Source organism: Lepidochelys kempii, chromosome 1 (assembly GCF_965140285.1).
Source record: "Lepidochelys kempii isolate rLepKem1 chromosome 1, rLepKem1.hap1, whole genome shotgun sequence".
Taxonomy (NCBI): Eukaryota; Metazoa; Chordata; order Testudines; family Cheloniidae; genus Lepidochelys; species Lepidochelys kempii.
Window position 1 is genome coordinate 306220205 of NC_136380.1, and position 26443 is coordinate 306246647.

The window sequence follows — 26443 nt, forward strand, 5'->3', positions numbered from 1 at the left end:
CCCAGATCTCCTGAGTCCCGAGACAATCTTTTCCTACATTTTTCTGCTTGCCACCTCTAACACCTGTTGTCTTCTCAAAGGGGTTTGAGTATTTGACGAAGAATTTTGATGAAAATGTAGCTTGATTTCTCTAGCCAAGCTATGAGCTGCTTGTGGAATAGTATTACTCTGTTATTTGTTAGTGTGCTTTTGAAGCCCTCTTCCACCTGTTTTTAAATTAGCTCTCTGTGGCATTGGAGGCCTCCATTGAAAGATTGTATTATAAGCTCTAGCTTGTCTTCTCATGTCTGTAAAGTGCCATGTGCACCAATGGTGCTGAATAAATACTAATGAACTACTGTTGCATTGTAAATTACCAGCAGAGACTAATTGGATGTTTTGTTTTGTTTGTTTCTTGGTACAGTATTGCAGAAGGACATCCATTTTTAACATGGAAAAAATGTTTAAGCTTAAACAAGGGTAATGCATTTAATGGGAACAGTGTCACACTTTCAAAAGACAGAACTAACAAGTTGTTACTGTTAAGCCTGAGGAAAGGATAAAAATTCAAAGTCCGAATCAAAATGGGCCAGCTGCTAAGAGAAGACAAAGATTTATTATTGCTTCGTCTAAAGTGAAGATTTATCACTATGGTCTATTCAATGCTTAAGTGATTAAGTGCATTTAAATATAGCAATTAAAAGATTAAGAGTAACAGGGGAAAAATGAAATTGTTTATAGTTGTCATAAGCAAGATTCCTTTTCTGCAAAGCTTTGCCAACTGCTACCATGCAATGTTGTAATTTCCAGCTCACTTTCTAGAAGTAAACTTGGCTTTGGAGTGAAATGTAAAGCCTACTGGGTTGTTCTGTTAGTTTGTATTCTCAGCAGTGAAATGCTAAGAGAGCAGATTAAAAAGTGGAATAGCACTTGAATTATATGTATATTTTCTTTTCTAAATCTTGTAAGTTGTCTGTTTCACTTAAAAATGTGCTAGTAACGTGAGAGTGCTGCACATTTGTCTTCACATAAACAAATGGCTTGGTGTCACTATGGATATGTTTCATGCTGAGGATTGACCATTTTTTATACTACAGGCTGGCCTGGCACATGGTTATCTGATCTACTAACCCATGCCACCTTCCATGTGATATCGACCATTGCTATAGTTAAATAATAAATTTAACAGGATAGTGTTGATCCAACCAGAGAGCTCCAACACAAATTGCAGTTTAATACATACGGCTTGATCTGCCCCTCTTCTTCCACAAATGAAGTATAAAGAAGATCTTGGTTGGGTAGCATAGAAGCGGAAGAGTACCAGGACTTCAGTATACTAGTTTCTCTTTCCCCGCACATAAAAACCTGTATGTGAGTGTTCTGTGGATTAAGATAAGGCAGAGCTGGGTGGGGTACAGGAAAGACATCTGTTCTCTGTAGCAGTAAGCCTTATCCTCCCTATCTTCCCCATACACCACTGTCCAAAAAGCTCTGTAAAGAATCCTGTGGTTGAAGTGTTGGTGACATCAGGTAAACAGCGATGACAGCCAGACATCTTTGGAGTGTGTCTGAGAGAGCATCAACCAGGGAGAGGCATCATTGGAAGCATGGCTTTTGAAGAAGCCATACTGTTCTACAGGGCAGGAAGCAGTAAGAGATGCTAGGACCCACTGTGTAAAATATTGGCCCCCACTGAAGTTTTGCCTTCTACTTTAGTGGAGCCAGGATTTCATCCCTCACATCCATGGATTAACCTTCCTTCCCCAAGGTAATGATGCTATGAAAACTCAATGAGAGAGAAATCAGTAAGTATCCAGTGCCCTGAAGAAACTTGCAAAAGTACAGACAGATATCCTCTTCCTTTCCAAATGCAAACAGATGGACATCATACCAAATGGACTGAAGGTGAAAAATCCATTGCTCTCTACATACTGCAGGGGCCACAGTGAAAGATTATGCCATACGCTATCAAAGAAACTGAGGAACCACTGATCAGCATCCTATACAGCAAACAGGAAAACATCAAAAAAGAGCTCTCCAACCTGGAGAGACTCGTAAATAACCAACCTTCCATACAAACAGACTTTACCAAAATAAGACAGGAGATCTACATTACACATTTCACCTCTCTACAAAGGAAAAAGGACTGTAAACTGTCTAAAATCCTACCTGGCACATGGGGCCACAAAAGTGGTACCCCTAACTCACCCACAGAGCCGGCTCTACCGTTTTTGCTGCCCCAAGCAGCATGCCGAATTGCCGCCACCGCGAGCGGCTGAAGAGAGAGAAGCTGTAGCCAAATTGCCACTGCCGCGAGCAGCTGAAGAGATGGGGGCTGCTGCCGATTTGCCGCCGCAGGCGGCTGAAGATAGAGGCTGCCGCAAAATTGCCGCCGCTGTGGAAACACCCTAATGGCACACGAGCTGCCGCCCCAAGCACCTGCTTGGAACGCTGGTGCCTGGAGCCAGCCCTGCTCACCCAGCAATATCGTCTAAACTGATACTAAACTGGGAGGAGTGGTAGATACGCTGGAGGGGAGGGATAGGATACAGAAGGACCTAGACCAATTGGAAGATTGGGCCAAAAGGAATCTGATGAGGTTCAATAAGGATAAGTGCAGGGTCCTGCACTTAGGACGGAAGAACCCAATGCACAGCTACAGACTAGGGACCGAATGGCTAGGCAGCAGTTCTGCGGAAAAGGACCTAGGGGTGACAGTGGACGAGAAGCTGGATATGAGTCAGCAGTGTGCCCTTGTTGCCAAGAAGGCCAATGGCATTTTGGGCTGTATAAGTAGGGGCATAGCGAGCAGATCGAGGGACGTGATCGTTCCCCTCTATTCGACATTGGTGAGGCCTCATCTGGAGTACTGTGTCCAGTTTTGGGCCCCACACTTCAAGAAGGATGTGGATAAATTGGAGAGAGTCCAGCGAAGGGCAACAAAAATGATTAGGGGACTGGAACACATGAGTTATGAGGAGAGGCTGAGGGAGCTGGGATTGTTTAGCCTGCAGAAGAGAAGAATGAGGGGGGATTTGATAGCTGCTTTCAACTACCTGAAAGGGGGTTCCAAAGAGGATGGCTCTAGACTGTTCTCAATGGTAGCAGATGACAGAACGAGGAGTAATGGTCTCAAGTTGCAGTGGGGGAGGTTTAGATTGGATATTAGGAAAAACTTTTTCACTAAGAGGGTGGTGAAACACTGGAATGCGTTACCTAGGGAGGTGGTAGAATCTCCTTCCTTAGAGGTTTTTAAGGTCAGGCTTGACAAAGCCCTGGCTGGGATGATTTAACTGGGAATTGGTCCTGCTTTGAGCAGGGGGTTGGACTAGATGACCTTCTGGGGTCCCTTCCAACCCTGATATTCTATGATTCTATGATCGTCAATCTATCCAGCTACACACTCAGTCCGGCAGAAGAGTCTGTCCTATCTCGGGGATACTTTTTTTTTTTTTTTTTTTGCCCCACCACCCCCACAAACATGATACAGTTCTGCGGTGATCTGGAAGCCTACTTTCACCGTCTCCGACTCAAAGAATACTTTCAAGATAACAGTGAACAGCGCACTGATACACAGACACCCTTCCACCAACAGCACAAGAAGAACAACTCCACATAGACCCCTACTTAGGGTCGAAATGACAGTCTGAACTGATGCATAGAATGCTTCCACCGACGTACACAGGCAGAAATTGTGAAAAACAATATCGCTTGCCTCATAACCTAAGTCGTACCTAATGCAATGCCATCCACAGCCTCAGAAATAACCCTGACATTATAATCAAAGAGGCTGATGTCGTCATGAACAGGTCTGACTACCAAAAGGAGGCTGCCAGATAACTCTCCAATACCAAATTCTACAGGCTACTTTCCTCAGATCCCACTGAGGAATACACTAAGAAACTGCACCATCTACTCAGGACACTCCCTACACTAACACAGGAACAAATCAACATACCCTTAGAGCCCTGACTGGGGCTATTTTATCTACTACCCAAGATCCATAAACCTGGAAATCCTGGAAACCCCATCATCTCGGACATTGGCACTCTCACTGAAGGACTATCCGGGTATGTAGACTCTCTACTCAGACCCTATGCCACCAGCACTCCCAGCTATCTCCGTGACACCACTGATTTCCTGAGAAAACTACAATGCATTGGTGATCTTCCAGAAAACACCATCCTAGCCACCATGGATGTAGAGGCTCTCTACACAAACATCCCACACACAGATGGAAAACAAGCTGTCAGGAACAGTATCCCTGATGATGCCACAGCACAACTGGTTGCTGAGCTCTGTGACTTTATCCTCGCGCATAATTATTTCAAATTTGGTGACAATATATACCTCCAGACCAGTGGCACCGCTATGGCCCCACAATATGCCAACATTTTTATGGCTGACCTGGAACAACGCTTCCTCAGCCCTCGTCCACTCACGCCCCTTCTCTACCTATGCTGCATTGATGACATCATCTTCATCTGGACCCATGGGAAGGAAACCCTGGAAGAATTCCACCACAATTTCCACAGCTTCCACCCCACCATCAACCTCAGCCTGGACCAATCTACACGGGACGTCCACTTCCTAGACACCACGGTGCAAATAAGTGACGGTCACGTTAACACCACCCTATCCTGAAAACCCACCGACCGCTATGCCTACCTTCATGCCTCCAGCTTCCATCCCGGACACACCACACGATCCATTGTCTACAGCCAAGCACTGAGGTACAACCGCATTTGCTGCAACCCCTCAGAGACCAAAACCTACAAGATCTTCACCAACCATTCTCAAAACTATGATACCCACATGAGGAAATAAGGAAACGGATCAACAGAGCCAGACATGTACCCAGAAGCCTCCTGCTACGAGACAAGCCCAAGAAAGAAACCAACAGAATTCCACTGGCCATCACATACAGTCCTCAGCTAAAACCTCTCCAACGCATCATCAGTGATCTACAACCCATCCTGGACAATGATCCCTCACTTTAACAGGCCTTGGGAGGCAGGCCAGTCCTCACCCACAGACAACCCGCCAACCTGAAGCATATTCTCACCAACAACGACACAACGCACCATAGTAACTCTAACTCAGGAACCAATCTATGCAACAAACCTTGATGCCAACTCTGCCCACATATCTACACCAGCAACACCATCACAGGAGCTAACCAGATCAGCCACACCATCACCAGTTCATTCACCTGCACGTCCACCGATGTAATATACGCCATCATGTGCCAGCAATGCCCCTCTGCTATGTATATCGGCCAAACTGGACAGTCGCTACATAAAAGGATAAATGGACACAAATCAGATATTAGGAATGGCAATATACAAAAACCTGTAGGAAAACACTTCAATCTCCCTGGACACACAATAGCAGATTTAAAGGTAGCCATTCTGCAGCAAAAAAACTTTAGACCTGGATTTCAAAGAGAAACTGCTGAGCTTCAATTCATTTGCAAATTTGACACCATAAGCTCAGGATTAAACCAAGACTGTGAATGGCTAGCCAACTACAAAAGCAGTTTCTCCTCCCTTGGTGTTCACACCTCAACTGCTAGAAGGGGGCCTCATCCTCCCTGATAGAACTAACCTCATTATCCCTAGCCTGATTCTTGCTTGCATATTTATACCTGTCTCTGTAAATTTCCACTACATGCATCTGACGAAGTGGGTATTCACCCACTAAAGCTTATGCTCCAATACGTCTGTTAGTCTATAAGATGCCACAGGACTCTGCTGCTTTTACAGATCCAGACTAACATGGCTATCCCTCTGATACTTAGTGCCCTGTGGGGTTTTACCAGCACAGAACTAATATGACCCTAATTATTTAAAAGTCTAAGATGACAAATTGCAACGTATGGGACATAGACTAATTTTCCACTTCTTCTAGAACGCTTCAGGATGAAATTTTGGCCCCATTGAAGGCAATGTCTGAACTCCTATTGACTACAATAGGGTCAGAAATTCATCCTTAGAATCTTTCATTATTGGAGAGCCCAATATGTGCAGAGATAAGATAACAGTGCAACTTCATTTTGATTTGTGGTTTTTAAAAGAAACTACTGGAAAATGACTGGTAAGTTGTATAGAAAGGTGGCTGAATTTGGTGTTAGAAATTGAGTTCCAAAACAGTTCATTTAAATAAAGAAAACCCATCTTTTTTCAGTGGGGCACAGTTGCTCAGACTGGAGGATAGTTAGCTTAAACCCCAACACTTTAAGTATATGCCTATTTATTCTGTATCTAATCTTTCTGAATGCATCTGGAGCATAAGGTTGTGCAGAAACTGAAAACTGGAGGCAATGCTGAATATATGGTCTCTGTTTAAGTACCGTATGATGAAAGAGCTGACTCGTTGACATGTAAACCACAAAGTCTCTTTCTTATCCTTTCTAAAGGATTTCATAATCAGTGACTTCCCATATGGCCCTTGAAATTCTCACGCTCTATTAAGATAAATTACCATATCGGATTCAGTAGATATAGTAAGCTTATATTGATACTATTAATTATTGTTGGTGTATATTGCATAAAGTTTCTAATATTGTTAGAAAGCAACAGACCCTCAGCTAAACCACATTTTTGTGAGTGCTTCAAATAGTGTCTCTAGTTCTGCTCTTGAGCTATCTGCTAAAAGCACCAATCAATCTATGGTTTCCAGCTATGATGAACCGTAAGTCAAGCTGGCACTAGTTGATTCTGAATGCAATAACTCACTCATTAGATAATTAGTTTTATTTAAACTTCTGGATTCTTATACATCTTAGGTACTTATGTGGCCCCCACCATCCTAGTATTTGAGTGCTTCATAATCTTTAATATATTTATCCTCCCAATACCCCTGTGAGATAGGGTTATCTCCATTTTGCACACAATACCCCAGTGTGTGCAACTTCTGCATCCCCATGGGATAACGTGTTCAGGGATGTGACTCAAAATGCGAACATTAGGCATCCTTGACAGCATTCCCATAGGTGTTTGTGTTCTCTATGGAACACTTGCAGGCTGCTCGAACCTTTGAGCAAGTCTCCACACTGCAACCTCCCATCCATCGGCAAAGCTTTCCCCCTTGCTTGCTCAACTATTTTGCGAAACCCAACGTGCAGTGATAATGGTTGGAACATTTTTTTTCTCTTGCTTCCAACCTATTCTGTAAGCAGTGCCATCTGCCTTTCAAATGGCCAGATACACTCTTGACTACCATTCTGAAACTACTCAGACAACATGTTCCTTCCTTCTGTCCAAGTGGCCTGTGTATGGCTTCATTAGCCAGGGTATCAGGGGATAAGCCGGGTCTCCCAGAATAGCTGGACCAACCTCCACACTATTAATATCTGCAGTGCTCCTACGGGCAAACAGTACTTTCTTCATTAATTTAAACACTACTGAGTTCCAAAAGATCTTAGCATCATGGACCCTTCCAGACCCTTGCATTTATGTCTGTAAACCTGCTGCTTGGTGGTGCGATAGGCAAAGTCAGGTGCAGAAGTTATCTGGCTCTTGCAGCACCATGAAGAAATACCCCTTTTTGTTTATAAATTCTGTGCCCTGACAGGGGTAGAGCAGCAAATAATAGGCACATGGGTTCCATCAGTTGCCCCAATACAGTCTGGGAACCCCATGCATGCAAAGTTCAGTAATTTCCTGAGCATTACCCAGCTTTGTGACCTGGTTAGATAGCACCTTATCAATAGCATAGCAGAGAATGGCCCCAACAGTTGATCTCCCCATGCAATTGGTTGGCTACATACTGGTGGTAATGTTCTGGGGTGACCAACTTCCAGATGGCAATGGTGACCCATTTCTCCACTTGTATGCTGTTGCTAAACCTCCAGAGTCAGTTCTGCACAGATCTTTAAAAAGGTAATCCTCCCCCTCCTGAAGTTTTCTCACCACTGTTGGTTATCCCAGCTCTTCAGAATGATCCTCTCCCACCAATCACACTGGTTTCCCAGGCCCAGAAATGGCACTGAACACTGCATAGGTGATCCAGGAACCGGTTCTCTTGTTCCAACAGCTCGGCACCCTCCTCATCTTCTTCCTTGTCCTGCTGAGTATTCTCTTGCTGCTGGAGGAACTGCTGCTCCTGCCATAGAATATTCTCTTGCTCCCGCATCATCTGCTTGGTGGTGCGATAGGCAAAGTCAGGTGCAGAAGTTGTCTGGCTCTGAATGCTGTAATACAGTCCAAGCAACCTGTGCATTATTCACCCTTAACAATGCTCCATGCCGCTACAGTGACGTATTCATGCTAGCTGACAGCAATTCAAAAATAGCGTGAGCCAGTCCAGTAAAGAAGTGTGGGGTGGATACAAAGGAATCATGGGATATTTTAAAAAAGAAAAATTGAACCCCCCTGGCTTCCCACAATTCACAGCAAAAACAATCCCAGGATTCATGCTGCTCAGCAAAAAAACAAAGGACTGTTGGATACCTCTGGAGAATGCTATGTGCTCAGCTCACAGGAAATTGCCACTTTGTGTTCACAAGATGCAAATTGAAAATGGAACAGGTATTTTGTGCATGCTGTTGGTGTGATTTGCATACTATGAATTACCTGATGCATCAAAAAGCTTTACATTAAACTCTTTGTATAGACACAACCAGACAGACAAAATGACGTGCCCAGAGACACACAGCATGTTTGTGGTGGAAGAGGAATTGAATTTTGGTATCCTAAAGTCCAGGCTAGCACTCTGACCACTAGGCTATCCTTACCTATGGTGTTCTCTCCAAGATATTTCCATCACTATGGTATCTGGGTGCCAGATCCACAATGGAGACTTAGATTCACTGTTGCAATGCCTAATGTTTAGGTGCCCTGCTGTCCAGTGGAATCCACAACTCTGGTAGGTGCCCAGGCTCCCTATACAATGCATAGGGAGAGTCAGGTGCCTAAGAAAGGGATTCACAGAAGCCAGCCAGTTGAGCAGGGAGCTGCCTTAGCAGGACAGTAGGAAATGCCAAGAGGGGTGGGGCCTAAGCCTCCCCCTCAAAGGGAGTTAGACGCCTAGCTCTGGGCCAGAGAGAGGTGCCTTCCCAGTCATCAACCCTCTCGTGGAGTTAGGCACCTAAGGTGGGTCAGCTATGGAGGCAATGACGGTCCTCTTATGCCTAATAATCCAGTGGTCAGAGCACTCACCCAGAATGTGGGAGAGACAAGTTCAAATCCCCACTCTACCTAATGTGGAGAAAGGACTTGAACTCAGGTCTCCTACTTCCTAAGAGTGCCCTAACCACTGGGGTATAGGATATGCTGGAGTGGGTGTCTTTCAACCACTCCTGTAAAAGCTGTTCCACTTTGTATGAAATACTTCATTGGAGTAGGGACTGGAACCTGCATCTCCCCAGGTGAGTGCCCTAGCCACTGACCCATAGTCCTACTTATGCTCTCTGGCCCATGAGAAGTCTCTGAGCAGCCCACTGAATCAGGCCTCTCAGGCAAGGTAGGCAGGGAAATGGATAGTTTGAGGAATCTGTTGTGAGTTAGGTATCAAGCAGCTCAGCAGTGTCAGTAGCTGGGCAGCTTGTGCATGCCCAAAGGCAGAAATTTAGGAGATTCTACCAGCAGAAATGTAGATGCTTAGGGGCTTTAGGTGACTCCCGGGTTTGATGGGGGTTTTGAGGGTTTAAGCACCTAAAGTTGCAGTTAGGCACCTAAATGCCTTTGTGGATCTAGCCCTGAGTGCCTAGATGTATAAATATATTGGTAGCACTTTATGGCTACTTCACAAACCCTCTGTCAGTCTGTGGTACAGACTGTGTAAATAATGTGCATAGTGGGCTAAAATACTTGCATATTAATTTTTTAACTGATTTAGTAATACCTTAAATACTCTTAGTTATGAATCAATTTGTTCACCTTTGAGTCTGGGGAAGTTGCGCTCAGCACAAGACCCAATATGAGGTAATTAATCATGGCTTTAGATGTCGTCTTTGTACTTCACTGATATTGGGACCAGTTGAAGGCAATTAGGAACCCAGTTGAAATCAGAGCAGCCACAGAGCTGCTGTAAGTTATTGTTGCTGCATTGTCACTAGGTGCCTATACATCAGTCTGGGATCAGCAGTGCAGTAGCACCCTAGCCATGCTGCCTTTCTTAGCCATATTCTGGTATGCTGTGAGAGGTGGCTCTGCACTACCCTGGGGAATCCTCCAAGCTGGGGGTAAATTCCTAGGTAGCTGTTTAGGCCAGCACCACGGCCCCTTTGTACCAGTGCAGCAGTATAATAGAGTTACAGTGGGATCTTAGTTATCCCAATGTGTGCAGCACAGGACTTTATAACGATTCATGAAGAACTGAAGTAGCTGGTTTTCCCCCTTGAATACACAATGCTTAGCTTGAGAAAATAGATTAGAACAAGTTTCAGAGTAGCAGCCGTGTTAGTCTGTATCCGCAAAAAGAACAGGAGTACCTGTGGCACCTTAGAGACTAACCAATTTATTTGAGCAATAGCTTTCGTTGGCTACAGCCCACTTCATCGGATGCATGCCTTGGAAAATACAGTAGGACAATTTTATATACACAGAGAACATGAAACAGTGGGCGTTACCATGCACACTATAACGAGAGTGATCAGTTAAGGTAATATTGCGACTTTTAGGTCTGTAATCGAGGGGACCCCATCATAGGACTTAATCACATCAGCCACGCCATCAGGGGCTCATTCACCTGCACGTCTACCGATGTGATATATGCCATCATGTGCCAGCAATCTTTCTCTGCCATGTACATTGGCCAAACTGGGCAGTCTCTACGTAAAAGAATAAATGGACACAAATCGGACGTCAAGAATTATAACATTCAAAAACTAGTCGGAGAACACTTCAGTCTTTCTGGTCACTCGATTACAGACCTAAAAGCCACAATATTACAACAAAAAACCTTCAAAAACAGACTCCAACAAGAGACTGCTGAATTGGAATTAATTTGCAAACTGGACACTATTAAATTAGGCTTGAATAAAGACCGGGAGTGGATGGGTCATTACACAAAGTAAAACTATTTCCCCTTGTTTATTTTCCCCCCTACTGTTCCTCACACTTGTCAACTGCTGGAAATGGCTCATCTTGATTATCACTACAAAAGGTTTTTTTTTTCCTCTCTTGCTGGTAATAGCTCACCTTAACTGATCGCTCTCATTATAGTGTGCATGGTAACACCCATTGCTTCATGTTCTCTGTGTATATAAAATCGTCCTACTGTATTTTCCATTGCATGCATCCGATGAAGTGAGCTGTAGCCCACGAAAGCTTATGCTCAAATAAATTTGTTAGTCTCTAAGGTACCATAAGTACTCCTGTTCTTTTTGTAGATTAGAACAGTTCTCTTTTAATGTGCGATCTGTGTATATAGGCACTAGAATCAATAACACTGAAAAAGACAGAAATGAATAATAAATGTCAACCCAAAATATACCTGGTTTCATTTTTGCTGTTTTTTTCCAATGTGACAGAGCAGCATTTAGGAAAAATGTTGCCAGAAGCAATGCAATTTTTATGAGGCTCTTCTCACAAACCTCTTTGTATTAATACCACAGCAAATTCTGTTGGTGGTAGGAAACTATGACGCCTGCTCCTGGGCCTCCCCCAAGAGAAATTTCACAACGCAGCAACTGAAAACCTTGGCTTATCTGGTAAAAAACCTTCATAACATTTATGTGCTCTGTACTTTATTTCTTTAGCAGGTTGTTTGCTAAATTTGTTCTGCTGTTCTATGAAATGTATTTTGGTTTGGGACACAGAAACAATATACTACAACTCTTATCTGGTTGCTTTGGATTTTTTTTAAATCTGCATTTTACCCCTAGGATCATTGGACATCTATTAATTTTTTTTAGATGTCTTTTTTGGTATTAATTTAAGTGGGATTAATGGTACTTGTGTAAACTTTCTTTTGGCGTGCTAATTCATTTATAGGACTATAGCATTCCTGTAATTGGTATATTAAATCTAACTACTTATTTATAGACTAATATATACACTAGGTAAAACTATAAGGGTAATATCTTCAAAAGTGCATAAGTGATTTAGTCACCTTTGAAAATGGAACTGTCACTTGAAAATTTTATCCATAATTACTATGTGTATATGTCTAGTGTGTGAGTGATTTATGTAAAACAAACAGTGTTTGTTTGTTTAATGTATGAATGACACATGTCAGGACTTTGAGGAAGTATATGATCTCAGATCAGAATTATAGTCAGCACTGATGATGCATTCTTAGAGGTAACTGAATACTGCAAAGAGAAAATAATGCACTACAATATTTAGGTTTCAGAGTAACAGCCGTGTTAGTCTGTATTCGCAAAAAGAAAAGGAGGACTTGTGGCACCTTAGAGAATTTTTAAACCATTTTTCTTGTACTCTGTTCCCTTTCTGTGAACATTCTGGTTCATTGGAAAGATTACTTGCTGATTTGGGTAACATGCTAAACTTGTATTACAGAATATGAATGACTGAAAATGAATTAAGACTAATGAATAAGGAGTATTCACATCTGAGCCTGACTCTTAAGAATTACACTCATCAGTTAAGGAACTGAAACAATGTGTGACCTCTCTCAAATCAAAGCAGCTTGCTTTTTGATCCTTACTACAAATTGCTTGTGAAGAAGCTACAACCCAAAGCTTATTCAGAGAAATTATTTGTTGATGACATGAAATTGTTCAAATAAATTATTCATTACAAATGATTCACCCTTTTCTGAACATGAACCAGATAAAATTAGAGTTCCAATTCTGCAGATGTTTTGACCATGTACAATGTTGATTAAAACCCAGATCAAACAGATTTTTAGTTACTTTCAGTTCCAAATGATTGTTGTACAGACATGAACTTTAAAATAAAGCTTTGTTGGTTTTAGGGGGTTTTCTCGTCTTTCCCCAATTCCCTTCAAAATCTTTGGCTCACACTGCAGGTTACATGCAAATTGTCTGGTGTATCTCATCTTAATGAGAGATTTTACAGTTAGTGTACAATTGTGTGAACAAAAATGGTAATGTTTATATATCTTGTGAACACTAGAGGGCAACCTTTAAAAGATTCATATATAGTAGTCAACATCATTGACTCCTGCAGTCTTTAAGAGGTAGCTGAGGTAGGATTGTGGGAGGCATAGTTCAAAAAACAAGATTGTGTTCAGACATAATAAATTTAGACGCTCAGATAATGAAAACAGGCAATGGATATAGAGGGGATTTGCCATTGCATCTTCAGTTGTCATTTCCTACTGAGTCAGAATACTGTTGGTGAGCAGACAATGGTGGATGTGCTGATTTCTGAAATGAGTATATTAAGCAATACATTTGTGAAGGTGCTGGGCTTTTCCTTTAATACCTAAAAGGAGAGAAATTCTTGATTTTCATTTTGAGTATCAGCAACAAATCGAAGATGCAGGGGTGGGCATCTAGTTAAACAGTGACCAGAATCTAGTTAGTGTTGTAACTCTGACTGTGGAAGAAGGCAAAGTCGGAAAAGACCTGGAGGAACTGCAAGAACTTCTGAGAGAAGAACATTTTTAATGCTCCACAGCAGTGTATTTACAAATACCATGATGATCAGCTAACAGCACACGGTACATGTGTTCTGAGAGAGAAAATCCATTGATCCTCAGCTGCTGTAAATTTGTGTAGCTCCATTGATTCCAATGTAGCTATGATGGTTTACTTTAGCTGAGGATCTGGCCCATAAAAGGCAGGCCCAAGATTAATGGATTTGGCTTTTAAACTAAAGGAGCCTCTCTACAATATGCAAAGCCAATAAAGAGAATCTGCTATGTCAGAGAATCTGACATATTCCACTCATTAGGGAGCAGTCAACAGAATGTTGTTTGTTTAGTATTTTATTTATTTGTTTTACAATAGGATTTTTAGGAGCACTAGTTGTAGACCAGCACCCCATCATGCCTGGTGTGTACGCTTTTTCTTTATTACCATCTTTACAAAGAAAATTGTATCCATTAACTGCTTACTTCTGATAACATTTTTGTCGTGGGCTGAGAAAGAAACTAGTTGTCCTGACATGATATTGATGCTATTGATGAAGCATATCTTGCTAAAACTTACTGGGGATTCTGAAGGAGGGAAACTGAGGTAGGCACAGCTCCTGCAGATAGACTCTGTACAAATATGTAATAAATCATTGTTCTTGCCCTAAACTTCTGAATATATATAGTCTAAATAAACAAGAAGCAATAGGTGGGTGAAATTAATGAGTTGGCGGGATGGGGAAAGAGTTGGAGTAACTGTAAAAAGAGAAAGTTTTAGCACAGGTTACCAACTGTGGAAACAATTAATCTATCAGTAATCACAATTCACCACCAGCCTAGCTGTTATAACATGGATAACACACACCCACACCTTGGTGGTGGTTTGTGTGTGTGTGTACACAGATGAAGGTGTTTGACTTTTTGTAAGAGGATCACCTCCTGAGAAGTACTCACTTGGGGAGATTTAAGCTTACGCACAGTAAACAGCTACAACACTGTTGTTTTTTTAAAATCAAACTCAACACATCATTGAATCAACTGAACTTAAATATCCCAGTGCTATTTAACATAGAAAAACATGTCTATTCAGTATTGTAGTTGCAGTGGTCTCAAACCATGATGCATTTTCATGACTGAAATGGGGCCAGTGCTAGCAGTCAGTGGTTGTCAAGCCAAGGAAGAGTCCTCGGAATTCAAGTTGACTATAACAAGACTTCTGTGTTTTCTTTTAGAGAATAGTTTTGAATTTGTTTAAATGACCAACAAAAACTTATACTGTGTACAAAATGTTTAGGGCTAAGTGTTCTCTCCCTGATGCTTAGATGATCTAAAAAGATGCAATTGGTAGTGTGTTAGTTACATTAGCTTCCTGACTTTCCCAATTTACTATTCATTCTAGCTATAAATCATTGTGAGAAAATGAAGAAAATTAAGATCAAGTTTATTTTTATTAGGTCTTCTATTCTGATGTTATTTCATATGCCTAAAAGCTCTCTCTCTAATCGGAATACCTAAAACTATGGATGACTAGTGGGAAAATACGAATGGCACTAAGTACACATTTTGCAAGAGAAACATTATATACAAGAAAAACAATGTCAAATAACTCTTATTGTACTGATACACATCCCAGGTCTTATCAAAGCCTCCTTCACTAACACACTTCCACATGTTTTTGAAAAGACCTAGGAAACTGCCAACACTCACCCTTTTCTCAGGTGGTATTGGGGAGCAAGGGTGTCGGATTAAGACTTCAGCCTCTTCTGAGACTATTCAGGCTGTCTGTTTTTCCCAAACACTTGTTCTGCTACTCAAGTTCCAGTATGGTATGTCTCAAACTTTGACTTGATCTCCAGTTTTCAAATGATCCCCTATGCTGAATTTCCCCCCAGAAATTTAAAAAGGGTCCATTAAATTTACTTTTTTAATAATGCGCGCAAAAACAATAATAAAAGGATTTTGTATTACTCGTAAATTGCCATTTTAAAAGAATAATCTAAATATAAAGCCATACCCCCTGGGTTTGCAGAAAGTGTGAGGACACATGGTTGCTTGTGATCATGAAAAAGCTATCACAAATGTAAAATGCACTGCATCTTTGAGGGCATTTGCTATATAACCTATTTTTATGGAACCTGGAATTTGGGTGTCTGCTTTTGTGGAAAGGGTGCTTTTATTCAAGATACATAGGCAGCAAGATTGGGTTTTAATCTCCATCCAAGTTAATATCTGGTAATTAACTATAATGTCAGTTGGTGTTGCATAGCCTGGGGTAATGATGCTTTTGAAGTCAATGAGAAGTAGTCAGCAATGCCTACTGTCTTCATTGCCAAAAAAGGTGTTTTTACCCTGGGATAACTAACTCGCATTAGCTATCCTGCTGTAAAATCCTAGTGGAGACAAGGTACAAGCAGATTTTATCAGGAGGCAACTAGGCAAAATCAACCACAGACAGGTGTATAGTGCAGAACTTAATTTGTAATGGAAACAACCCGCACTGTGTCTCCACTAGGATAGTACAGTGGGATTGCTAAACGCACATTTGTTAGCCTGCTTTAAAAAGAACCCCACCTTTTTGCAGTGAAGACATATCTGCTTCTCCCTAATATGGGCTATAAGTAGTTACACAGAATGCCGTAGGACAAGATTTGAAGGTAAGCTGGTTGACCTCCTGCTGTGATAACTGGAAAAAGGGCTTAACTGCACCATCTGTATCTCTTGTTTATTTTTATTTTAAAACCTGGAACAAAATTGGCCTTTTTTCAATTGTGGGAATACAGTACATTATCTAGATGTAGCTCAATTATTTCAGATTCTATAAGGGAAAATGCAGAATCTTTCTTTCAGTGTAACAGTGTCATTATTGCTATCTTGAAGACCATCTCCAACCACTTTTGTCTCTCTTGCAGTTCAAAGTATGATGGGAAGAGAAGTGGGAGGCGAAAAGAACATTGTAATGTTCAATCAAAATTCAAGTAGAGTGTTTTAAAATAAGTAACAATGTTTCTTTCACCAGCATTTGTTGTCTTGGCATCCTGGCAGATGCATACTATTATTATTATTATTTATTATTTATTATTACTCCATGTTATGTCCTGGATGGAGTTTTATTTCTTGACTTTTTGCATAGCACCTTTTACATTAAGTTCAGTGGCTCTTAGTGGAATTTGGTGAAATGCCTGGAAAAATGGTGGCCACCAGATTGGCCTCTTTTCAACAATTAGATTCTGCGGTTCTTGGACAAATCTTAATCTAAAGAAAGCTGAGCCAGATCCACAGCTGGTGTACATCACCATAGCTTCAGTAATGTCGGAATCCAATTTATTCAAACTGAGGATTAGATCTCATGGGGCAGGTCCTCTGATAGTGTTAACTGTCATAGCACTATATACTGCAATGAAGCTATGACAGTCTACACTAGCTGAGGATTGTGTCCCCTCCCTTGTCTTTAAGGAAGGTGAAAAATTGTTTAGATATTTGTTCACTTTCTAACCACAAAAATAACATAACTGCAGGGACCAGGAAGAAAAAGATCATTTAACTTTTCCCGTGGAAGGTTAAGTTCTAATAGCAATTAGACTTTCAAATGTATCTGTGGTAGAATTTAATTACTTTTCCGACCAAAATTTTGAACTAAAGCACTAGATTTCTGGGTTGGAATGATTCTCCTGATACTGTCCTAGTTTGCAACTACAAAAAGATAGAATTACCATCGTGAAGCCTTCCTTCCCGGTTCAGAATGTTTTCTCTGCACAGATGGTAGACATCTAAGAATAGATGAAACTTAAAAGTGTGATTAGAACATGGTCCTAACTCTACAGCTAGTGGCCTTTTCTGTACATTCCAGGATTCTCAGCATATTTCAGTCTTGATAAGTTTACATCAAGGAGGCAAACATTTGTGAATATCTCAACGAGGGCAGAGATGCTGTTACTGCAGTGAATAAATCCTCTTCATTAGCCTCCCATCATGGCAAAGAACTATTGGTTAGGGTTGCATAGATGGAATAATAAAAATGAATTATTGTGCTGATTTTAGAACAAGTTTGATATTGGAGGAAGACGTTATCTCCTGTAGAGACATTATATAATATATCTTTAAATCCTGCAGGGTAATCTGGAAGCTGTTTGGGCTCTTTTCTATATCTGAAGCAGAGTTTGTGTGCTTCGGCCCAGGAAGTTGTCATTCCTGGTATTTTTGGCTAGTGGATGCTTTTTGTATATATTAGGAGACTTTTGTGTTTAGGAAACTATCCATAGGAACCTAGGAATAACCGTGCTGCAGTCGACCCACGGTCTGTCTTGTCTAGTATCCTGTCTCTAACAATGGCCAGCACCAAATGCTTTAGAGGAAGGTGAAAGAAGTCTGCAATAGACAAATGTGGGGTAATCTGCCCCACACCCTAGAGGTCTCACCCTGCGGCCTAACAGATAAGTCCTGAAGCATGAGGTTTTAATCCCTTCCAACAGTCTTCTTTTAGCATTGACTGTTATACTCTGGATGTTCTTATTATCCATCTAATCATCCAATCCCTCTTTGAATGTTGCTAAATTGTTGATCTCAGTGATATCCTGGGGTGATTGAATTCTACAGTTTTATCACATTTTGATTGAAAACATATTTCCTTGAATGTCCCCTTGTTCTTGCATTAGGAGAATGGGGGCTTCTGTTCTCCCGGTCTACCTTCTCCAGACTATCCATTATTTTATATACTTTTATCATGTCCTCTCTTATTCATCAACTTAGTATGGTGAACAAACCCGATCTTTTCCATATGTCCTCATGTGAGAGCTTTCCCTGGCCCATAGTTGTTCACATTGCCCCCTCTTATTCTGTGATATTGTTTTAAAGAGAGGGCTTCCAGAACAGCACACAGAACTCTTAGTCAGGCCACATCATCGGTTTATATAATGGCATCATGATATTTTCCATCTCTTTCCTTATGCCTCCTAAAATCTTGTTTGTTTTTTTGACCACAGCTACACATTGACTAAAGGTCTTCATTAAGCCATGTACAATGATGCTCAGGTCCCTTTCCCGAGTTGACATGGTTAATTGAGACCCCTGTAAGGTATATGAATAGTTTGATGTTTTGAAAACGTGTGTTGAAATGCTTGATTCTTTGTTATATACGTAAGACCAAGATGAAAATGTTGATGTCATTTTAAAATGTGTTAAGGCATAGTAATTTTACATGCTTACTATGACGCTATTCTGATTACAAAGAAATCATATTGTTTAGAAATGTTTGACTAGAGAGTGTAATTCTGTTCCCAAATTAGAACAGGATGAAGAGCCTTTGGGAAAGAAAATAGGGTCCAGCTTTTGCATTCTTAACCATAAAAGGAAAAACAGAGGCCAGAGATTTTAATTCTACAACTCTTCTAGCCAAGATAAAAGATTATTTCCTAAAAATTGTCAGATTTAGTTATTTTTTCATACATTAAAGTGGAGATTCTTTTAGTGCTCCATAGGTGTCTGAAGTTCCAGACAGTCCCAGGTATCTGATGTTGCTATGGAAGGTAGATATTGCAGAAAGATTAATATGAGTAGTTGCTATTTGTACTCTGGTATGAAAGATTGAGACAATCCAGTATTACTGGTGGTGAGAAAATAAGACTATCCTGTTGTTTTTTGCTGACTGCAAATTGAAAATCTTTTCCATTTGGCAGAATTCTGTTTACCCAAATTGCTGGTTGTTTTGAAGCCAACTGCAGGATAGTTAAAGCAAAGTCTGGTGACTTATAGGTCTTCACATTTTTCCTTAGCAGTCAGGCTGTTGAGAGAGCAGCAAAATATGATACGATGGACAGCTGGTTACTTGAACTGTAGCAGAGCTTTCTCCTACCTTTCTGGGGAAGAAACATACAACCCGTTTCTTCAGACGTAGAGCCTCAGCTAGTGTAAATAAGCCTCGCTTCATTGACTTAACTGGACCTACACCAGTTTACACCAGCTGATGATCTGACCCACTGCTACCTGGCCATTTTAAGATTTGCTCATTGTGGCAAGTGATAGCCTGTAGGAGAAATGAGGAGTGAGTGACTCCATTTGGTTTAGGATTGTTGTGATGTGAAGATCTATGTAATAGAACATTCTGGTTTATGCACTGCCACCTGATTCAGTTACCTCGTTCTGATAGGAAGTGGGAGTTTGTCTCCCCCACTCCTTTCCTTCATGTACAATATGGCAACTGCCTGTATTAGGACTTGTCTACACTATAAAATTAAGTCGACTTACATTAATTCAGAGGCTCGAGATTGAATTAGATAAAGTCAATTGTGTGTGTGGCCACACCATGCTCATTGTCTCGATGGAGTGGGTCCTCTCTAGCTTGCATCAATGCACAAAGCAGTGCATCGTGGGTAGTTATCCCAAAGTGCAACTTGCCACTCTGTGTTTTAGGAAGTTTGTGCAATGCCTCATGGGACTAAAACATTGTCGTGGGGAGAACAGGAACATTGTGTTGGCATCCCATGATGCACTGTGCTCAATGGCAAACAACCCAGTGGTTTTTGCGCCTTAAAACCTCTGCACGTATGCCATAACCCCAGAAGCATGGAGCCTACTCAGTTGTGCACTCTTGCTGTGAGCATCTCAAACACCTCATGCCTTCTTCTGCAGTATTTTCAGAGCCAAAGTGGGGTCCGCCGTGCGATGCCCTGCAAGCAGCCCTGCTGCAAGCCACTGAAAAAAACAATTCACAGTTGCTGCTGGCAGTCACTGAGCAGCTGCACTCTGAGCACCGTTTCTGGTCCCGTGGAACAAACACTGACTGGTGGGACCGCATCATTTTGCAGGTATGGGATGACTAGCAGTGGCTGCAGAACTTTCGAATGGGGAAGGCCACCTGCCAGGAACTTTGTGCAGAGCTTTCCCCTGCCCTGCAGTTTAGCAACACAAAAATGAGAGATGCTCTGACAGTGGAGAAGTGAGTGGTGATAGCTATTTAGAAGCTTGTAATGCTAGACAGTTACCGGTCAGTGGGGAATCAATTTGGAGTAGATAAATCAACCCTGGGAGCTACTGTGCTCCAAGTGTGCAGGGCAATTAATCGACTTCTGCTACACAGGGTAGGGAGTCTGGAAATGTGCAGGACATAGTGGATGGTTTTGCCGTGATGGGGTTTCCTGATTGTGATGGGGTGGTAGATGGCACGCATATCCCATCTTGGCACCAGACCACCTTGCCAAAGAGTACATAAACCGAAAGGGATACTTTTCAATGGTGTTGCAAGTGCTGGTGGATCATGGGGCATTTCACCAACATCAACATAGGCTGGTCGGGAAAGATTCATGACACACGCATCTTTAGGAACTCGGGTCTGTTAAAAAATCTGCAATCCGGGACTTTCTTTCCAGACCACAGAATGAACATTGACGACGTTGAGATGCCTATGTTATCCTGGGGGACCCAGCCTACCCCTTGCTCCCATGGCTCATGAAGCCATACATCGACCATCTGGACAACAGTAAGTAATGGTTCAACTATAGGCTCAGCGAATGGTGGTTGAATTTGCCTTTGGCCGTTTGAACGGGCTCTGGAGAAGTTTACTGACAAGGTTGGACCGATGAAGTGAGCTGTAGCTCACGAAAGCTCATGCTCAAAGAGTTAGTCTCTAAGGTGCCACAAGTACTCCTTTTCTTTTAGTGAAGAGAACATCTCCCTGGTTATAGCTGCCTGCTGTGTGCTCCATAATATCTGTAGAAAAAAGGGAGAAACATTTTCCACAGGGGTGGGCAGTTGAGACAGATCGCATGGCAGCCATTTTTGAGGAGCCAGACACCAGGGCAATAAGAGCACAGCAAGGGGCGCTGCGATTCTGCAAGGCTTTGAAAGCCATTTCAGTAATGAGTCACAGTAATGTGAGCTGCTTGTCTCCACTGTGCTTTCCCAAACCTTCACCTGCCTTGTATCACTGTGTCCCTGTAAAGCCAACCCCCCCCCCCCAAGCTCACTGCTTCTACTCAATAAAGAACATTTATTTCTCAAATCCATTTACTTTATTTAACAAACATAAGGAAAGAGGGAGAATGGGGGGGGGAGGTAGCCTTGGGGAAAAGGGGTTGTAAAGTTGGAACAGGAGAAACATTTTCAGCTGTGTAACATAACACCGCATTCCAGACCATCAAAGGTCTGTGAATGGGCTCCTTCTGTTCCTTGTACCCTCCCGCTGAGTTAAATGAAAGGGATAATGGACTTTTCGCCCATGCCTCAGGGAACGCTTGGGGGAGGGCGATTCTGTGCCAGGCGATGCTGGCTGGCTAACCATCAGGGACTCTACCTTCCTGGTTCTGTTCCTGCAGTTCAACCAGACACCTCAGCATGTGTGCTTGGTCCTTCATAATCCAAAGCATCTCATCCTGAGCCGTGCACACTTGCTCATTGGAAGCTTTCCTGCTCTCCATGTCTAAGTTCTTGGACAGTGAAATCCTCCACGCTTTCAGCTCTGTGTCAGCTGTCCCAGAGGCCTTCATTATCTCAGTGAACATGTCCTCCCGCGTTCTCTTTCTCCTCCTTCTAATCAGTGAAAGTCTGCTTTCAGGTGTTGATGACATGCCAAAGGACACATTTCCAGCTGTCAGTCACTGGAAAAAATAAAGGAGCCATTGTACATGAATAAAATGTTTCCACAGCAAGGCCATTTTCATAAAAAAAACAAACAAACAAACAAAAAAACCTTATTACACTAGGTCCAAGCCGTCACATAATCAGAATCCATAACCGTTCACTGTGCCGTTTTGCTGCTCCAGCCATGGTGAGTATGCCTCCCTGGGTCGTGGGTGACCACACGTTTAATGACGTTTATGGTAGGCTCATATCGGGAGCAGAGGTAGCTAGTTGAACAGTGGCCCTTCCCCATAACACCATGGGAAGCTGTTTACGAACGGGGTTGTGGGGGAACGTTTTCACTCCCAAATTGCAGAATCTCTCTTGTGGGGCTCCGGTCTTGTCAGCCACTTTAAACTACTTGCCAAGCACAGTAAATTAGTAGCCGCATGGTTTGGCGATCTGGAATGTGGGGTGGGTCTAAATGCCCTTTTTTTCCCCTTGTAAGAGCACTTTTAATGAGAACTTCCCCCATTTTGCCTAGGTGACCCTATGTGATATCGGTCTCCTGAGGGTAACAGGGACAGAAAGGAAGGAGATGCTGCAAGCGTCTGGGTATAGATGCGGTCCTTATATTGCTATGCTGTTTACTGCAATGATGCCAACAGAATTAATTTAGGAGTTGCGTGGGAAAGTGTCCTACCATGGTGGAAGAAATAAGACTGCCCTGCCCAGAAACCTTCTGCAAAGGATTGCAGAGTATCCCTATGAAAGTTTCCTAGAGAGATCCACGGAGGATTCCTGGGCTATCCCATAAACAGTCTTTTCCAGGGGCCACCCTCTGCATAGCTGAAGCGGCCTCTTGTAAGCAGAGAACCACAGCACCTCGCTTTTTCTTCACAGTAAACATGCAATACCACCGAATGTGTGTGCCTGCTAAAGTTTAACTGGACTTTGATTGTAACTGTATACTCACCAGAGGTGCCTTCCCCGGCATCACGGTCGGCCACCGTGATGTCCTGTGACCCACAGGGCCCCAGGGTTAAAAATGTTTCCTGGCTCTCGGGGAGAATGGATCCACTGCTCACCTGTTTCCCATTCTCCTCCTCCTCATCACCAGATCCTCCTCCCTTTTGTCTCTAGACTCTCACACCTGTGAGGTGCCCACATTGACTGTGGGGGTGCTGGTAGGGTCATCTCCAAGAATCGCATGCAGCTTGTTGTAGACCCAGCATGTGTGGGGTTCATCACCAGAACGACTGTTCGCCTCCCTTGCCTTCTGGTACGCTTGGCGAAGTTCTTTTATTTTCAAACAGCACTGCTGTGTGTCCCCTGTGTAGCCCTTCTCCCCTATTCCACAAGCGATCTTTGCATAGATGTCAGCGTTTCTTCTGCTGGATCGGAGCTCTGCCTGCCCAGACTCTTCTCCCCACACAGCGATGAGATCCACCATCTCCTGTGCAGATCAGGCTGGAGTGCATTTGAGGCGTGTAGTGTCCATGATTAGCTGTGCTCAAGCTCGCATGCTCCCAATGCTGATCAAACAGGAAATGGGAAATCAAAATTTCCTGGGGCTTTAGCAGGGGAGGGGCTGTTTCCTGTGTACCTGGTTGCAGTGCAGCAGAGTTGAAAATGATCTTTTGAGCGGTCACAGATGACCATTGTGGGACACCACCTGGAAGCCAATTAAGTCGAATTACACAGAGCTGCATCTGCACGACCTCGCAGTCGGCCCATGAAAATAAAATTAAGTGCTACACCTCTCACAGAGGTGGATTACAGAAGTCGACATTAGAGGCGACTTAGGTTGGCGTAAAGGACCCAGTATTGTAGACACATACATTAACAGGTCGACTTAAGGTGGCTTTCTTCAACCTAACTTTTTAGTGTAGACGAGGCCTTTAGACATTGCTTGGGAAATGGAAAAGGGTCTCCTTAACTTTGAATTTTAACAGGCATATAAAGTATGTAAGGATTTGAGTTCTATGACCTCATTCTAAAACCAGTCTCTCCCACATAATCTCAGTGGGATGCTGAACTATATTTTGACAGTGCCACAAATTTGATGTGCTTCTAGATTTCAAAATCTTATGGCATTGGGGCTAACCTTAAATGTTTCCACTAATACTGGGAGTGTTTCACCCATAACAATAAGATCTTGACTGAGCTTTACAATTTTGACCATGTAAATAATAGGTCTGACATATGTAGGTTTACTGTGAAACTCAAAATATATAAAAAGGAGTACTTGTGGCACCTTAGAGACGAACAAATTTATTTGAGCATAAGCTTTCGTGAGCTACAGCTCACTTCATCGGTTGCATTCAGTGGAAAATACAGTGGGGAGATTTATATACACAGAGAATATGAAACAATGGGTGTTACCATACATACTGTAACGAGAGTAATCATCAGGTAAGGTGAGCTATTACCAGCAGGAGAGCGGGGCTCGCGGGGGGACCTTTTGTAGCGATAATCAAGGTGGGCCATTTCCAGCAGTTGACAAGAACGTCTGAGGAACAGTGGGGGGTGGAGGAATAAACAAGGGGAAATAGTTTTACTTTGTGTAATGACCCATCCACTCCCAGTCTTTATTCAAGCCTAAGTTAATTGTATCCAGTTTGCAAATTAATTCCAATTCAGCAGTCTCTCCTTGGAGTCTGTTTTTGAAGTTTTTTTGTTCAAGAATTGTAACTTTTAGGTCTGTAATCGAGTGACCAAAGAGACTGAAGTGTTCTCCACCTGGTTTTTGAATGTTATAATTCTTGACGTCTGATTTGTGTCCATTTATTCTTTTATGTAGAGACTGTCCAGTTTGACCAATGTACATGGCAGAGGGGCATTGCTGGCACATGATGGCATATATCGCATTGGTAGATGTGCAGGTAGACGAGCCTCTGATAGTGTTGCTGATGTGATTAGGCCCTGTGATGGTGTCCCCTGAATAGATATGTGGACACAGTTGGCAACGGGCTTTGTTGCAAGGATAGGTTCCTGGGTTAGTGGTTCTGTTGTGTGGTGTGTGGTTGCTGGTGAGTATTTGCTTTAGTTTTTGGGGCTGTCTGTAAGCAAGGACTGGCCTGTCTCCCAATATCTGTGAGAATGATGGGTCATCCTTCAGGATAGGTTGTAGATCCTTGATGATGCGTTGGAGAGGTTTTAGTTGGGGGCTGAAGGTGATGGCTAGTGGCGTTCTGTTATTTTCTTAAAAAAAAAAAAAAAGAGTACTAGTGGCACCTTAGAGACTAACCAATTTATTTGAGCATAAGCTTTCGTGAGCTACAGCTCACTTCATCGGATGCATTCAGTATTTTCCACTGAATGCATCCGATGAAGTGAGCTGTAACTCACGAAAGCTTATGCTCAAATAAATTGGTTAGTCTCTAAGGTGCCACCAGTACTCCTTTTTCTTTTTGCGAGTACAGACTAACACGGCTGCTACTCTGAAACCTGTTGTTTTCTTTGTTGGGCCTGTCCTGTAGTAGGTGACTTCTGGGTACTTTTCTGGCTCTGTCCATCTGTTTCTTCACTTCAGCAGGTGGGTATTGTAGTTGTAAGAATGCTTGACAGAGATCTTGTAGGTGTTTGTCTCTGTTTGAGGGGTTGAAGCAAATGCAGTTGTATCGTAGAACTTGGCTGTAGACAATGGATCGTGTGGTGTGGTCTGGATGAAAGCTGGAGGCATGTAGGTAGGAATAGTGGTCAGTAGGTTTCCGGTATAGGATGGTGTTTATGTGACCATTGCTTATTAGCACCGTAGTGTCCAGGAAGTGGATCTCTTGTGTGGACTGGTCCAGGCTGAGGTTGATGGTGGGATGGAAATTTGTTGAAATCCTGTTGTCCTCAGACGTTCTTGTCAACTGCTGGAAATGGCCCACCTTGATTATCACTACAAAAGGTTCCCCCCCTCCCCCCGCTGTCCTGCTGGTAATAGCTCACCTTAAGTGATCACTCTCTTTACAATGTGTATGGTAACACCCATTGTTTCATGTTCTCTTTGTATATAAAATCTCCCCACTGTATTTTCCACTGCATGCATCTGATGAAGTGAGATGTAGCTCACGAAAGCTTATGCTCTAATAAATTTGTTCGTCTCTAAGGTGACACTAAGTACTCCTTTCCTTTTTGCGAATACAGACTAACACGGCTGCTACTCTGAAACCTGTCAAAATATATAGTTTGCTGTGAAACCAGTTGTTTAAGATTTTTTTCAGCTTTGTTTGCTAGTTGTATAAGGGCCTCATGATAGTGAGACGTGAGCCACTGAAAATATAATTTATTTTTTTTTGAAAAGTCCTTTTTTCTTGAGATAAAACTATACCAAAGCTATGTACATTTATTAGAGACAGCATGAACTGTGGGGAACAAAGAATTTATGTGCCGGGTAGCAGAGGTCACTACAAAA

At 42.4% G+C, this 26443-nt stretch overlaps 1 protein-coding gene across 4 annotated transcripts in view; it reads left to right on the plus strand.

Annotated features, from left to right (window-relative positions):
* The window catches only part of ST7 (suppression of tumorigenicity 7), a 233057-nt gene that overhangs the window by 16214 nt on the left and 190400 nt on the right, over positions 1–26443 (plus strand). The window contains exon 2 of one of the 4 annotated variants that reach the window (XM_073328160.1): positions 11540–11635. The exons of 2 other annotated variants lie outside the window; for them this stretch is intronic. Coding sequence is in view for 1 of the 2 variants with exons in the window: in XM_073328158.2 (XP_073184259.1) it covers positions 20929–20959 (31 nt within the window). In the remaining variant the exon portion in view is untranslated. Of the gene's footprint in view, positions 1–11539; positions 11636–20849; positions 20960–26443 lie in introns of all 4 variants that reach the window. One more of the 4 variants, XM_073328158.2, reaches the window with a different exon arrangement.